The sequence below is a fragment of the Urocitellus parryii genome, chromosome 11, assembly GCF_045843805.1.
Source record: "Urocitellus parryii isolate mUroPar1 chromosome 11, mUroPar1.hap1, whole genome shotgun sequence".
Taxonomy (NCBI): Eukaryota; Metazoa; Chordata; class Mammalia; order Rodentia; family Sciuridae; genus Urocitellus; species Urocitellus parryii.
Window position 1 is genome coordinate 57,630,518 of NC_135541.1, and position 17,103 is coordinate 57,647,620.

General features: G+C 40.5%; 1 protein-coding gene across 1 annotated transcript in view; it reads left to right on the forward strand.

Annotated features, from left to right (window-relative positions):
* The first annotated feature begins 687 nt into the window (after positions 1 to 687).
* The window catches only part of LOC113197691 (alpha-N-acetylgalactosaminide alpha-2,6-sialyltransferase 5), a 144,160-nt gene continuing 127,744 nt past the window's right edge, over positions 688 to 17,103 (forward strand). Inside the window, exons 1-2 of the mRNA XM_026410166.2 lie at positions 688 to 702; positions 1,511 to 1,750. Coding sequence (XP_026265951.1) covers positions 688 to 702; positions 1,511 to 1,750 — 255 coding nt within the window. The remainder of the gene's footprint in view (positions 703 to 1,510; positions 1,751 to 17,103) is intronic.

The window sequence follows — 17,103 nt, forward strand, 5'->3', positions numbered from 1 at the left end:
CATGATCTAAAGATTGCATGAGAATTGCATAAATTTGGAAAAGTAAAACTAAGGGGGGGAAGAGTAAATTAGAAAGCTCACAACTGGAAAACTGAAAAAATACAATAGTTTAGGAAAAACAATTCCATGATAGATTTCTCCAGGCCCGTGAATATAAAATGCAAAAGCTATATAAATAGGGCTTTGACTTGTTTTTATCAAAATCACAAAACATGTAATTTAGTTTGCAAATTTTCAAATCGCTATCACATTCAAGATCCAATTGGGTTCTCCTTCCTTTTTGTTTGTTGACTTCATAAAAGATAAATAAGTCCTTGAACCAAGAAGGGGGTTCAGCGACAAGGTTAACTCTCTCGCCCCAGAAATTTCAGTCAGCTGAAAAGATTACTATTTGGGGGCGGGGTGGGGGGAATGATGAGGTCTTTAGGACCCAGCAGGCGGCGTCAGGCGGCAGTTGTGTAGATCACTGAGAGACTACGAGGGTCCGGTTCAGTTTTAATTCTGTCTCTAATCTCTGCAACAGCAGCGCTTCCCGGGTCCCGCGGCTCCCGCACTCGCTCAGCCGCGGCCAGCTGCCGGGCAAAAATCGGATCCGCCTCTGCTCTGTCACCCACCATGGAAACCCTCCAAGAAAAAGTGGCCCCGGACGCGCGTGCCTGAGGATTCCGCACAAAAGAGGTGCCCAAAATGAAGACCCTGATGGTGAGTCAGTTGTTGCAACTCTGCTGGGCAGAAGCGAGAACCTCAAGCTCACCGTACCCAGGGCGCACCGGAGAGGCGCGAACGGTGCCTAAACCTGTGTCGCGAGGTCGCCTGTTACAAAGGGACAACTTTCCACCTGCTCCGCGCCCCCTTCTGATTCCCAGGCTTTTCCTGGCTCAGAATCCGGGAGGAGTACTCGGGTTGCTTGGGCTCCCGAATCTCCAGCGAGTAGTCCGAGGGGCCGGCGGAGAGCTGGAGGAGCGGTGAAGGAGTGGGGAGATTGCTCTGGGGCAGGGGGATGCCCAAAAGCAACAGTCTGACAAATACGAAGAGGGGCGGGGAGGGGGGACCTTTGCAGACTTTCTTGGTTTCCTTGCGGGATTTCAAACTTGCAAGGATCGCAGGGGTAGAGCCCCAGGGGCCCAGGAAAAAGGGTGTGCACGGACTAAAGATTCCAGCAGCCTGGCTGTGGCAGAAGGTCCCCTTCCCAAAGTGCAAGCCCACCCATGCCCTCGCCGCGGGCGCGCTCTCCCTCCGTCAGCTGGGTGCAGCGCACTACCTGCCCTCTACCGAGAGATCGGGGCTGCAGCGGCGGCCGAGAGCAGCGACGCGCAGGGAGCATCCCCTGCCCTACTCGCTGGGAAGGTCCCTCTTCTGCCCCGGCTGCGCTCACCGGAGCTGGGACCCCGGCCACCCCCCGCGGGTGGAGCTCCTTCGCCGGCGGGACCGCTGTACCCGTGTCCCCGCGGGGCACCTTCTTCCCGGGTCCACACTCAGCTGTTCTCTTCTTTCTCCCTCCCGCCCGCAGCGCCATGGTCTGGCAGTGTGTTTAGCGCTCACCACCATGTGCACCAGCTTGTTGCTCGTGTACAGCAGCCTCGGCGGCCAGAAGGAGCGGCCCCCGCAGCAGCAGCAGCAGCAGCAGCAACAACAGGCGCCAGCGACCAGCAGCGCGCAGCCGGCGGCGGAGAGCAGCCCCCAGCCGCGCCTTGTAGCCCCCGCGGGACCGCGGCCGCTGGACGGCTACCTCGGCGTTTTGGACCACAAGGTGACTGCTTGCCCGCCAGCCTGCCCGCCACTCAGCCTGGGGATCCCGCACACCTGAGCCTTCCCCTTTCCCGGGGCTGGGAGGCGCCGTGAGTAGGGTGCCGTTCTCGGAGGTTGGAATGGGAAGTGGACCAGCTCGGGTGGAGCGGGCTACTTCCTACTTGGTAGGAATTCCTATTTGGAGAAGGATGCAAAGTTTTTCAGGGAATAGGGATGCGGTGACTGGATCCCAAAGCCTAATTCTCTAGCAGGAACCGGTCCTGAAACTAGAATCCTCTGAGCACCGGGAATGCAGCTAATGGTGTGTGTCCAGTTGCTTAAACCTTAGGTTTGGCAACCAAGTCTCGCCCTGATGAGAGGAAAACCCAGAGGGTGCGAGGAACAGCCCCTGCATTCCTCCCTTCGGAACCAGAGGGGAAGACGCAGCCAACCTAGCCAGTGGTCGCTGCTCAGCCTCGCAGGTTCCCCTCTGATCTTTCCTCCGGATTGCTGTGGGCTGAATTACCTCAGCCCTGGGGAGCGGTGCCCAGGCAGGCGCGGAAGACTTGAGGCACAAACTCAGCTTCTATTGGCTTGAAAGCCTGTTTTCCTCTGCCTTCCGGGAAGCTGCTGCATGATTTGGCTAATAATTAATAAGATGAATTTTTTAAAAATTGAGCCTTCTTTCCCTGGTATAATAAATCTCTGGTTTCAGTGTATGAAGCCTTTGGGAGAATCGTAATCAAGTTTCCTGATTTTTGAAGATAATTTTAATGCAGTTTAAATGCATCCCTCACTATTTGAAGATGCTAATATATTTTTATTAAAGCATACTTCCACTCTGTATCTACTCTATAAAGCTACAGAATTTCTTGAAATTTCTCAACTCTTTTAATTTTTATATTACCAAATTTTATGGTTGTGAATCAAAGTAATATTTCACAGGTGCTCCTTTTGTATGAAAACAGCTCTTGGCTTGCGTGATAAAAGCAAACTTTTAAAAAGTGACAATAAAAATATTGCCATTCACCTGTGCAATGAATAATGCTAAGGATTTAGTGGGCTCAAAAGAATTCAAGGCAAAAACCCCCGTCTTTGGGGATCTTAGAATGCCTGGGTGTGGAGGTGCAATGTGTCCTGAAATATGTATAGACAGATAAACCATACATAAATGTATATTAAATGCGAGGTATAAACAGTACTGTGGGGTGCAGAAAGGAGAAAGACCACAGTCCTATCAGAAGGAGCATGGGAGGTTTCTTTGAAAAGGTGGAACTTGTACTGAAATTTCAGGGAAGCAGAAAGGAGGGGGCAATTTGTGTAGAAAAAGATTATTTTGTTGGGGGGTGGGGTCTGGTTGACTTAAAATCCAAAATCAGAGGATGGTAGGTTTTATAATCACAGTTTCAGCTTTCTTTCTTGGTTGTCAATTGACTATATACTTTGGATCTGCTTGTGCAAGCAACCCCATAAGGGCTGAAGTTCTAGGAAAGTTTTGACATTGGCTTCTGACTATGGATGTATGTAATGTTTATGTGTACTGTGTCTGATGAATCGAACTTGTAGGTTTTCATGGCAATTGTTGAGTGGAAATGGCTATCTAACATTTGTGAAGTTTTGATTAATAGGAATGCCAAAAAGATCAATTTACTGAAAGATTTGATCTGCTTTTGGCAAGATATTTCAAAAACTTTCCTTTTTGTATTCTGCTGCTACACAGATACCAGTTAAGAATATGGATAGTTTCTCCTTTTCAAAATAATGTTTATTCACTCAGACGTTTAATTCTATCTATTTTCAATGAATCAGACCTTATGCAGTTAAAATTAAGAACATTCCTTTTCTACTTTGGAAGAAGCATTGAAACTCTACATGAAAAAAATAAATAATTTATAGTTAAAGAATTTTATAAACTGTGAAGTGCTATGTGAATGATAAATATTGTGTGAAAATCTTTGGAATTCTTGGCAAGAAAAAGATCTTTTATGCAAATCATTATCATTATCAATGGGAGAATTCTTTCATAGAAAACCAACATATCACAAAATTCCATATCCAAGTTCTCAAGGAAGTTTATCCTGTTCCAAGCAAAGGAACAAATGCATATTTAAAATCCATATTTTCTCTTTACTCAATATCCCGAATTGTCCCACAGAACTAAATATAACTTCTGCTCAAAATCTATTCACTGAACCTCTTTACTGCTACTATTTAGCTGGCTGGAAATTAGGCAGAGTTCCATTTCCTTTGGCCATCTGAAGGTGCATGTGTAAAATGTTTATGTCTACTCCAAAACTTGTTGTTTTATTAGGTTTTGTTTGACATCTTCTTATAGTCTTTCTTAGGCAGATGCGGAAATCATTTGTTAAAATATTGCTAAGAATTGTTTTCCATGATTAACACCAGGGAGGGTAAGAAATGAAAGCCTTCGTATTCTTATTATATTGCCAGATGATACTCAGATTGCTTTTTTTTCACTCTCACATCAGGCCTCAGAAAAATTATAGGATCTGCTGAATGTGATGACCACGAAGCCATATGCTGCTGCATATTGAATCAGAATTCCAACAGACTTTTTATTTGCCATTGATTTACAGAGTCTTGAGAGAGTTACACATACTATTTAGGAAACGGTTCACATCTCCATAGCTGGAGGTCCCAAAGACTGATAAATATGTAGTGTTTATGTTCAGTTACATGATGGTATTAACATTATAACTCCAAGATTAAATTCAACAGGTGGTCCTAATCCCCAGCACCTGAATTTTACAAATTACAGCCTGTCTGCAATGATAGTCTTGTCTCATATGGCTGCAGACTAAATTACTGTTGAGATTAAATCACTATGTGCTTTTTGTTGTTGTTGTTGTTGAAAGATACCCTGCAAGTCAAGTCAGTGATGAGCTGTATGTGTTGGAGCTTAAAATACCACTTTCCATGGTCACATTCCCTATTTCCTCTTTCACAAACGATGTGAGCTGCAGTTGTAATTCCAGTGTGACTAACTGAAGGTTACTCAGAGTTTCTTGTAATAATGAAGGCATTTCGTTTGTCTCTTAGTCTTTCTCAGTCCTCTTCTCAGACCTTTTTCCCACAAATATTCCATCAATTCATTTACATCTTGTTGGATGTCCATCACTGCAGCTACTGTATCTGTATTCTGCCATTACTATCCTAGTTTTTATTTTTGGAAGCCATTGATTTCTAACTAGATTGGCCAGATATAATTGGAAAAAAAATTTTTCATGGCTGTGAGAACTTCTGCATTTAGAACTGTAGCATAATGGATAACCAAATTCTCTTTCTCTCCCCCACCCCTACCACTCTTTCATAGACACACACACACACACACACACACACACACACACACACACACAAACTATCAAAAGACAGGTCCAAGTCTTGTAGCAGAGTGTATGGGGACACAGAATGCAATTCAGTTCCCAGTCTGGATCTGGTCGGGGTAGATAAAGTCATTTGCCATCTGGTGGACCCTGTGAAATGAAATTGTGAGCAGATTCCCCTTTCCAGTGGACAGGCCCTTATCACAGAAGGCCCATGTCACATGGACTGCCCTTTTCTGAGATGACTTATGAAAGGGCCGAGAGTGATCAAAGGGGGCTGAAGCTGAGCAGCTATCTCCCCACCTCAGGAGTAGCCCCCAGGGGTAGTTTTCACACATACCAAAACCATGGCTTTGTCCTTGGCTCTTTCCTTCCTTAGGCACTCAGTTATTCAGACAAATCAAAACTGCTTAGAGGTAATGGTACTAGTACTATCACTATGAATCCTAGATGTCCAGTTAGAAGGATAAAACAAATCAATGCAAGAATTTTTTTTTAATTATCCAAAGCCGAAATAAAGGAACATGTCATATGACTTTTTAAAAAATATATGGAATAAGAATTCCCCTTTTAGAAAATTCATAGACAAGTTTATGTCATTCGTTAGACCCTATTTGATGGCACTGGAATAATCCAATGCCTGATAGACCATTTGGAGCTCAATGAAATTCAAAGTGAGCTAATTTTCAGTGAGCAGGTATTACAAAATGTGATCTGCTGCTGCTGATGAAGTCATCGTCACAAAGCATCAAACAAAAGGAATCAAGAAATGTACTATTTTTAATGGATAAGGAGTTACAATAAGGTGGTTACTTTTAACAAGAGAAGTGTTTGTTTAACATTTAAAATACAAAAACTTCTTTAATTCCATGACAGCTAGGAGCATATTTCCAGATTCCCTTCATAGTAATCCTAGGGCACTATCATCTTCCTGTTCCTAGCAGATTAGTTTGACCTGGCTCCCTCTGAGTTCTAGGAATATTGGATTTCTTGCTAATTTCCACCCCCTCAGGATCTTTGCACTGCTGTATCCTTTTCCTGGAAGCTCTTTCCCAAGGTTTTTTTTTTTTTTTTTTTTTTTTTCATGATTTGTTCATCTGGCCATTCATTCCTCAGATAACATGTCATCTTCTGTGAATCACATTCTTCAGTCCCTCCTCAACAGTCATTCTCTATCATATTAGCCTCTTTTATTTTCCTTGTAGCATAGTAATGTCCAGAAAAATCTTAAAGTGTATTTGTCTCTGGTCTACCCTCCCCTAACTAAAATCTAAGTGCTATGACAGCCAAGTCTTTGTACGTCTTGTTGACCAGTTCAATTCCAGGACCTAGACTAGTACCTGGCACTCAGTAGGTGCGCGATAAATATTTATTGAAAGAGGCCAGTAAGGTGGGGAGAAGTACAGAGCTACTTCGCCTTTTATCTCTGCTTGAAACATCAGTGTAATCCTAAAGTCCTAGCTGTCTCATTTTTTCCAAATTTGTTTAAAAAATAATAATAATAACAATAATATTAACTATGGGGTGGGATGAGGGGAATGATTTAAAACAAAAGAATGTTTGAAAATATGATGTAGGAATCTACATTTTAATGAGCTTCTTTTGCAATTCTTGTATACATTCAAGTCTGAGAATCACTAAAATTTTGTATACATTGAAGTCTGAGAATCACTGAAATTTTGCAGTTTTTTACATTTTATTGCTATTGGAGATTAAACCAAAGGGTTCTTTGACACTGAGCTGGATCCTTGCCCCCCACTTTTTTCTATGAATCCATCTTTAATAATATATATATATATATATTTTGTACCAGGAATTGAACTCAGGGAAAATCTACCACTGAGCCACATCCCCAATCCTATTTTGTGTTTTATTTAGAGACAGAGTCTCAATGAGTTGCTTAGCACCTGGCTTTTGCTGAGGCTGGCTCAGCCTCCCAAGCCACTGGGATCACAAACATGTGCTACCATGTCCATGGCCCTTTTTATCTTTTATTTTGAGACAGGGTCTCACTAAGTTGCTGAGGCTGGCTTCAAACTTGCAACCCTCCTGCCTCAGCTCCCTGAGTCATAAGGTCACAGGTATGCACCATCACTCCTGGCTGTTTAAAGTTTTTAGTCATCATAATGAGTAGTTCTGAAGTTATTCATTTTGAGCTTGTTGAACTAATCATACCTGTTAATAAATATTCATCAAAAGTCTAATGGTTTTTAGATTGAGCATTCTAGGGGAAGAACACAGTTTCTACCCTCAAAAACCTTTGAACTAATTGGATAGAAAAGACAAAGAATTAAGAAAATTTAAATGCAAAGCAAGTGTTGAATAATAGTATGAAACCAGGAAACAATAAGTTAAGAAACTGACACTAAAAAAGAGGCAATTTCTGTGATCAACTATAAAATAAGTTAAATACTATTATTGCCTTAGAAGTTTGTAAAGTTTTAAAATTAGCATTCCATTATTTATTGACCCCTTATATGGATTTGTGTGTGTGTGTGTGTGTGTGTGTGTGTGTGTGTGGTGTGTGTGTGTGACATCCAGTGAATGGTTAGTAACAACTTGGGTATCAAAGCAACTTCAAAACTTTATTGATTTAACATTCAAAATATTCTCTTTATGATTTTCCTTTTGCATGGCATAGGGTTTCCTGGACTCTTGGAAGGAACTAACCTGGTCTGACCATCTCTGTAACATATGGTAACCACCACATCCAAGCTAAATCTCATCATTTGTGCTGATGAATATGAATATAATTGTGTTGGTCACATGACAGAATATTTGCAACCAGATCTGTCCTGGAAACGTGGTACCTGTTTTTTAGAGGTGAATTTCCAAAGCCTCTAGGGTTAGGTGGCCATGAAATATAATTCTTGTCTTGCAAATATTAGGATAAAGAGAGATTAAAAATGAGAAGAACCTTTGAAATGTTAAAACATATCATCCATCAACAAGTATATCCATTATATACTCTTTGAGAAGCTGTGTAAGATCTTAAGTACAGAAAGACAGTTAATGATCATCTCTTAAATAATATTATCACCCACACCCTTGAACTTGATCCAATAGAAGAATTCCCTTGGGGGCCAGTGAATTTATGATCAAATGATTACTAAAACTTGGGGACAGGGGCATTTATGAGATGTACTCCAATACTTTTCCACAAGCTCTTTTAATCTTAAATGCTTATTCTGGGCCTGGGACAAATAAACATTTTTATTGCATGCTCTATTTTTCCCAGATAAAAATCACAGGGATGTATGTTCTCAGCTTAGACAGCTCAGCCACAGGGAAGCGTTCCCTGACATGTAGCCCAGGTTAGATCTGAGCTGTGTGTTTTGTCTTCATAGCTGGAATCCCATGGTAATACTTATTCTGGTTTATTGTTATTTCTTGTCTAAAATAGTCTGCCTTCCCTGCTAGACAGGCAGCTTTTGGAAGCTGGGGATTTTTTTTTCTATTTTTGTGCCATTGTGTTCCCAGGCCTTAACATAATGCCTTAGCCTTCAATAAATATTTGTCAAATGAATGAGTATTATCTATGTAAGGATTTTAAATCTTCTAACATAAGCATACCTCAAGAGTTTCTGACCACATTAGAGTTACTGAAAAGGAGTGACTTCAAATCATAAATATCCATTTCTCCCTCCACAGTTTGTAGTTCTACCTTCATGCACTAATCAGATCTCTTAAAACATACTCAGAATTTTCAAGCTACATGGGATACTTAAAAATCATCAAAAGGAATTAATGAGTGATTGTATGATTTGCCCAAGGTCATGGGTTAGTGGAAGAGCTAGGGATAAAATGTGAGTCTCTAACATGAACATCACTACCATAGGGAAATTCAATGCCAATATCTTTTTAAGCAGCAACTCAACGTTATCTGGACAGAATTTATTAAAATGAAGAGCCCTGGCATACCCAGTTATAGGAAAGAAATAAATATTTAAAGATCTTATTATTCTAAAATGAATATAAGAAAATGCCTCTAGATAGTTAAAAAGCCCCTTCCACCAATGACTGACTTTGCAATGGGTACTCTAAAGGTGGCATGAAATGCATGGTACTAATTTAATTTGAGCAATTTGCAAATAAGAGTGGATTTTGCCTTTAAAAAGTCCATGGAGCCAAAAGGAGTGTCATGTTTAATTATTTGCAGAAAATGCCATGCCCAGACCACTCATTTAGCTGAATTACCTTCTCCACAGTGGGGAAGAAAACATCATCAGGAGACTCAGTTAACCAACTGTTTGAGGAACTGCCATTCTGCAAATATCATTGACTCCCCCTAAATTCTGAGATAGAATACTTACTCTGAATTACTTCAGGCAAATAAAAAAACCACTTTATCTATGGTAAGGAAAATTAACCTTGATAGTTGTTGTAGCTCAGAATGAAAAGGAAACTTTTTAAAAATTATTATATTTTCTCTTCTTGGGTAGGGAGGTGTCTGTAGAGTTCCTAGGAACCTCACAGAGTCTGAGTGTACTCGGGTAGCCTGAAATGCAGAGTTAAACAATTATTTTTTATAAGGGAAGCATATTCTGGAAATTAATTGCACATATGGGACGTCTCCACTGGCTGAACTGCAAGCGTTGTTGCACTTCTATTCACAGATCTGCTTATGTTCTTTGCATGCTTCCAGTGGCTTCCCGTTGCCTAGAGGATTGAGTTCAAACACCTTAGGAAGGCTCGACAGGGTCTGCCTGGCCTACTTTCCAATCTCACCTCCCACAGTTCCCCTCAGCCCAGGTTCACATGCCCTGGAAACACAGCTCGCTGATTCACACTTAGCAGATTTTCTTTCAGCAAGAACTACCCATTTCTCCTTTAATTTGCCAGGTAAGGAACTAATCATTCATTAAGATCCAGCTCAAGCATCTCTTTTCTAAAATGTTTCCCATGTATAATCTTCATGTAGAGTAGATCTGACATTCCCTGAGGCCACCCATGCATCAGTCCATCAACCTTGTATTGACTGAGTATCTACCATGTATTGACATGATGGGGAAGAGGAAACAAGATGAAGTACCTAATTCCTGACCATGGGTAAACCATCCAAGGAAATAAATTTAGTCATGGCACTTAACCATGAGGACTCTTCTTGGAAATGCATCTTTAGGCTATTTCATTCTTATACAAACATCATAGAATATACTTACACAAATTAAGATGGCTACAACATCACTTGGTGACATATCCTTATGAGACTCTGTCATATATGTAGTCTGTCATTGACCAAAATGTCATTATACCATATGCATGACTGTATTATAATTAGTATGCTTTGGCAAGTACTGAAATAGTCTTGGCATCTTGTGCCTGCCTCTGATCACACAATTTCGCAATTCTTTGTCCTTACACTTACTCTAGGAGTAGACTAACTTCTTGAAGCCAATAATGTAATTTATCCATGCTGGTATCTCCAGAACCTTGAACTATTTCTTATATGTGTCAAAATTCAATAAGTCTTTGTTATATGTTGGGTAGGCAGAGTCCTGTCATGATTATAGCAAGTCGCTCATAGACTTTCTTATGGGAATGGACCGAAATGATAAATGGGGGCAGAAGGACTTTGCATAAATGCCTTGCATAACTTTAATTTCTTCTCTCCCTTTAAAATAGAACATCATTTGATGACCCTTCCAGAATGGTAGAACAGGTGTTGAGATGCAATGACACCCATATTTGAGAACAGTTTCTGAACCTGGGAGGCAGGGGGACATACCCAAGCTTTTAACTTGTAAGTCACATTACTTCTAGGCCTCATCTAGTCTGGAGAAGAGGTTAAACAATATTTGCTCACACCCTCCTTTATTAAAATAATATCTTGTGGCTAGCACTGTGTCCTAGCACTGTGGCTAGTCCTGTGGCTAGCACTGTGCATGCTGGTGGTGTCCAGGACCCAGGAGGCAACAGATGATGAATAAGGTGTAATCTCTGCCTCCACAGAACTTAAATCTATTAGAGAGGCAGAGAAGTAGAATTACAGTGCAGATTTTGATAGAAATCTTTACATTGCTACAGAGACTGGATTTTATCCTGAAGGCTTTGGGGGAATCTGTAAAATGAAAAGCATATGATAACTCCATCAGATGTGTATCTTAATGGGTCACTCTGGCTTTGACATTGCATAGATTGGCGTAGTCCTGGGTTATGAGAAGTGGGACCAGTTAAAAGACTGCTGTTGTGGTTTGAGGGAGTGAGTGATCCAGAGGTGGCCAGAGGATGAAGACACCTAAAGTTTCTGCCTACCCTAAGTTTCTGTGGTTGCTCACTCTACTGTGTTCATGCAGACAGACAGAATGAGGCTGCTCCAATAACAGAAGGTTTGTGGTTCAAGATTGCCTCCCAATAATAGTTGGTGAAAAGAGTTTGAGGATGATTCCCAGATGGCACTTTAACTTTGCCTAATTTCAAACCTTACTGTGCATCTTAATACCACATACTGACTTGAGCAAAACGGGAAGCAGTGGTGTTATGGTTAGGACTAAAACAAGCTGTTCATGGAGACTCCATAATGCATGCTGGTGGCAACAGGAATTAAACCCTCCACCTGCAGCAGAGCCAGTGGGATATGAAATAAATGTGCTGGCAGGAACTTTACTATGTAACAATTCTACAGTGGGGTAGGCAGACTTTATTCTAGAATAATCTTGTCAGGGGAGATGGTTGCATAATAAATCTTACCAGGTGTAGATCCATTGGATAAGTACGGGTAAAGAGTGGTTTCCTCTCCTTTCATTTCCCACATAACTATAGAGAGAGCAATTACCGTTCTTTTAAATCACTTAAGTTTGTTAACAACTTCTAAGGAAAGTTTCCATTCCACTTTCATCAGAAGGAAATTGGCCATAAAGTAATGTAAAACTTGTCAAGAAGGAGTCTGGTTCCTAATTCACTCAAAAGCGTTTGATTGGGAACAAAAATGTATACTGTACATCTAAATGAACTTCAGGTTTATGGGACCATATCTGGAGTTGTTGGCATTGTCACACCTGCCAGGCTGCTATCAGGGATATACTCAAGTTGTCTCACATTACCTGAAGTGGTATCTGTTCCACTCTGCACTGAAAATCATAAAGCTGATTCATTTCATTTTTATTCCACTTATACGAGTTTTGAACAATGAAAGCACAGAAAATGATAACATGCTGCTTATAGTCCAGTACACAGAGAAGGGAAAAGGGAGTGGGAGCTTGTGGGTAGTTCCCATTCCCAAGGCTCCAGCCACAGCAAGAAGATTTACTTTGGTGCCCTGGGCATCACTAATTCCTTGAAGAATTATGCCCACTGCTCTCATTAACAATTGTATGTGGGTTTGGGCTCAGCAGGAAATGTGATGAGTTATTTAGTCCAGAAATTGAGAAATAAATCTCAGAGAAAGATACCTTGAAGAATAGGGTATCCTCACTGAATAAGCCTGCAGTGGTGAAGTGTTGTCTTGATCTGTTTGCACTGCTATGACAGAACTACAAACACTGGTAACTTATAAAGAACATATATATTTATTTCTTATAGTCCTGGAATCTGGAAGTTCATGATCAAGCCACAGGCATTGGGTTTCTGGTGAAGGCTGCATCCTGCAAGGGTGGGGAGGGAGACCATGATCTCATATGGCTGAAGGTGGAAGGATTCCCTCTGTGGAATTCCCTGGTGAAGACATCTAATCTCATTCATGAGGAAGGAACCCTTGTGGCCTGGTTCCTCTTAGAGTCTCGCCTTCTAATACTGTCACTTTGGCAACACCTTAAATTTGTAGGTGATACATCAAAGCCATAACAGGTAAAGATAATATAATTAAACCTAGAACCAAGAAAAGAACCAATGACAAATAGCATCTGTTGCTTCTTGCCTATGTACAGACATGAAATGTTGATTGGGTCCCAAAATGGCAAGTAAGGGTGGATTGTCAGGGACTCTGCAGTATCTAGAAAGGCTCAGAGCCATGTGATGTTATTACATTTAAATATGACCTGATGTCCTGTTTGATAATAGATTATCAATGCTCAAAAGAGGAACTTAGTCAAAAATAAGTTTATCTGACTAGAATCCATGACAACTGGGGAAGAGTAGCAACTGGCTTTTTTTTCTGGAATGAGCGCTATAGTGCTGCTATACGATAAGCAGGCTCTGGCCCTCGAGGGAGTTATGAATCTCAATATTGACTAGTCTGCAAGTGAAGGACTGTTCTTAATGGCCCCGTGGAGCGTCCAAGCCTTTGGAAATTTTGAAGGATGGAAAGGGATCAGAAGTTTCTTTATCAGTCTTCTGGGATTTTGTGCCAACCTAGGAAGACCAAAACTCAGCAGTATTTCATGCAAACTATGACTGTAGACCATCTTAGAGAATAGGGAATGTCTTTTTCTGGGAAAATCTTCCTCCGCTTCATCCCCACTGTAGCGGGCCAAAGCAGAAATAAGGAAGAACAGAGCCACAAAGCTAGTTTGGAAGGACAAAGGTTACCCCTCCCAGTGGTAAATGCATAGGTATTAATGTCTCCTCAAAGTGGCAGAGGGCAGAAAGAGGAAAGTAGCGATTATTCATAAATCTACCACTAAAACATAATTACTGTTGATACATTCATGTACTTCTTTACAAACATTTTCATAGATATCAAGATGTGTTTATATAACTCCTTATTATATTTCCTTCCCATTTTTGTACATCTGTGCTAGATATGTGGTATCTGTGTGTGTGGTTTGCCAATATGATGTGATGGATGGCATAAAGGTGGGTAGGTATGAGTTTTACTCTTAGATCCTAACTATAAAGACTTCACTTGTTTAATACTTAAAACCAAAGTATATTCCATTACAGTTGGAATTATTAGGAAATGTGTCATGGTCCTGGTGCTGAAGTGTCCACATGCTGATCATGAGGTACACTCATCCTCCCTCCTGTCCACATGCCCCTTCCCCCTTCTCCCCTGCAGCTCACATGCACCCTCCAGCCCTTTTCAGTGTGGTGGTGCATCCAGCTCTCTCCCCGACTCCAGCCAGTTTGCCCAGCTGCAGAATGTGTTCCAGACAATGATGTTTGATGCATCATTTCTAACAGTCCCTTAATTCTTCTTGCCCCTTTTCTCTAAATTTCCTCTAACCTGTCAGTAGCTGCTTCAGGGTGTGGCTGGTGGTGATGGGGGCCCACCATGGCACTTCAGGACACTGTTAGAGGTGATCACTAGCTTTTTGGTGTGTGGGGCAGCCCCTTTCACATATACGGCCTCAAATATGCCTTTATTTTCTGGACATAGTCTCTGTGATTTAATTCCTTGTTCATAAATAGTTCGAATTCAGTCCCCTATGCGTAGATAGGGTAGGTTTGCTTTGACATAACTGTCTCTTCTCAAAAAAAAATTATAGCATGATTAAAAGTATTACCTTCTTCTTAATTAGTGACCTTGTCTATATTTCCTTTTCATCTTCTAGTTTTCTAAAACACTTTAATTCCTTATTTTAACCCAACTTATTGAATTCTATGACTATTTTTCCTTACTTTATTTATTTATTTATATTTGATAAGATCTCTGAGCTACTCTTTATTTCTTACGATTTTCAGAATGTGCTCTGATACCTTGATTTGGACATCATCTCAGAACTCATTTTTCCTCTAATCCATGGATAGAATAATTCTGTCATCAGAGACAATGGGGCCTCCCTCTCTCATGGAAGTCTACTGGCAGGAAAGATGTGTATGTCTTGGTTGGTGGCTTCCAAAGAGTCAAGTCTAAATAACACCAGAGAGCTTTGACAGCAAGCTCTGTATCAACTCAGTCCTTTGCTTTACTGCCCAAGTCCTCCTTTATACTCCAGATTAAAGAATCACTTAATCTTTAATAATTCCTCTCCTCCTCTTCCTCCTCCTGTTCTTCTGAATACTTTTATTATGTGTATATTATATATATATATATATATATGTGTGTGTGTGTGTGTGTGTATGTATATTTGTATATATATCTTAAAATTTGACATTTTAGTCATTTATAAATGTCCCATTCATTGTTCACACTTGTCTTATGCAACTATCACTACTACTTCTTTCCAAAAATTTTTACTATGCCTAACAGAGAAGCTGTAGATATTAAGCAATAACTCACCATTTTCCCATCCCCAAGTTCCTGGTAACCTGAATTTAACTAGTCTAAATATTTCCTTTAAGTGTAATCACCTAATGTTTGCCATAAAGGAAGGCCTCACCTGACTGAAGGTAGGAGGGCAAGAGAGAACCAACTTCTCCATCAAGCCCCTTATAAGGGCATCTAATCCCATCTGTGTCTGATGAACACCAGTTAGCACAGTATTTTCAGGGTTCCTCCATGTTGTAGCAGGTGTCAGAACTTCATACCATTTTAAGACTGAGTACTAGTCCATTGTATGGCTATACCACATTTTATTATTCTGGTCATCTGTGGTGGATTCCTGGGGCATGTCCACCTTTTGGCAACTGAGAATAGTGCTATAGTGAACTTGGTGATCCTTTTTCCTATCTACAGGATCGTCCTCCTTTTCCTCCTTTTTTAAATATGTTTTTGATATCAGGGATTGAACTCAGAGACACTGGACCACTGAGTCACATCCCCAGCCCTATTTTGTATTTTATTTAGAAACAGAGTCTCACTGAGCTGCTTAGCACCTCACTTTGGCTGAGCCTGGCTTTGAACTCATGATCCTCCTGCCTCGGCCTCCCAAGCCGCTGGGATTACAGGCATGTGCCACCACACCTGGCTCTTTTCCTCCTTTTTCCTTTTCTTCAATCCCATGGCAGCACCTGAATCTTGGTTCTCAGACCTGTGTGGCTGCTCTGCTTCCAGCTATGCCACCTCCACACACACACACACACACACACACACACACACACACACACACACTCAAGCAGAAATAGAAATTTTAAAATAAAGAGAAGTCAATGATTGCACTAATTATATTTCTTTGTCTAAAAATTATCTAAAATTTTTTGAAAAACTATGGAAAAATTAGAAGAGGGAGAATGTTCTCATAATTCTACCACTTTAACATAAGTGACATACTTTTAATATAAGTGATATATTATTAAATATAATTATTTAATATAAGTGAATATATTTAATATAAGTGATATAATTTTGATTTACTTGTGCCAAATTTTACATTGAATTCTTTTAAAACCTTTTTTTTGTGAGCAGATTAAATTGCTTTTAAAATTGTGTATGGTTTTTGTTTTGCTGATATGAAAGTAGCTGTTAAGGTTTCCTTTGGTAGTGCCTGCCTCTTACATCTTTTCCATCCTATAATTTTCAGTCTTTCTGTGTACTTACATTTCATCTATGTCCAGAGCTGTCTCTAATATTTCAAGGCTTACCAAGAGCACAAATGGAGAACCATATACATACTGATGTCTTTATTCAGTAAAATCACTGAGGAAAGATTTTCAAATTTCAAAGGTTTCATTTGATCTATTCCAGTTATGGATTTGATCAGAGTACTTCGCTTGCTCAGTTTTATTGTTTTGATTAGTAACTGAATCTTCATTAAATAAAAAGTATCATATGCTGCTTGAGAACTTTTATAGGGATTGCTTGACCGAAGTCTATCCATTTTCATTATTTTCCATTTCCAAAGTGTAAACAGACTGCCTATTTATCTTTTCAGTTTTTCCCTCTAAGATTCCTTTTATTTTTTTTATTGGTTGTTCAAAACATTACAAAGCTCATGATATATCATCTTTCATACATTTGAGTCAATTGGGTTATGAACTCCCATTTTTACCCCAAATACAAATTGCAGAATCGCATCGGTTACACACTCACGTTTTTACATAATGGCATATTAGTGACTATTGTATTCTGCTACCTTTAAGATTCCTTTTAATTCTCTTTTACTAAAACAATCTCAAATTCTGCTCATTCTCTGCCTCTGCCCCCTCCCCTACACTATGAAGCCACGGCACCATCCACAAGTCAGGGCATTTAGACAGTAGTGGCCTTTTGCTTCAAAGATATGTGGAGAAGCACTTTTTCTGGACACAGCTGTGGATGTGTGAGATTATAGAT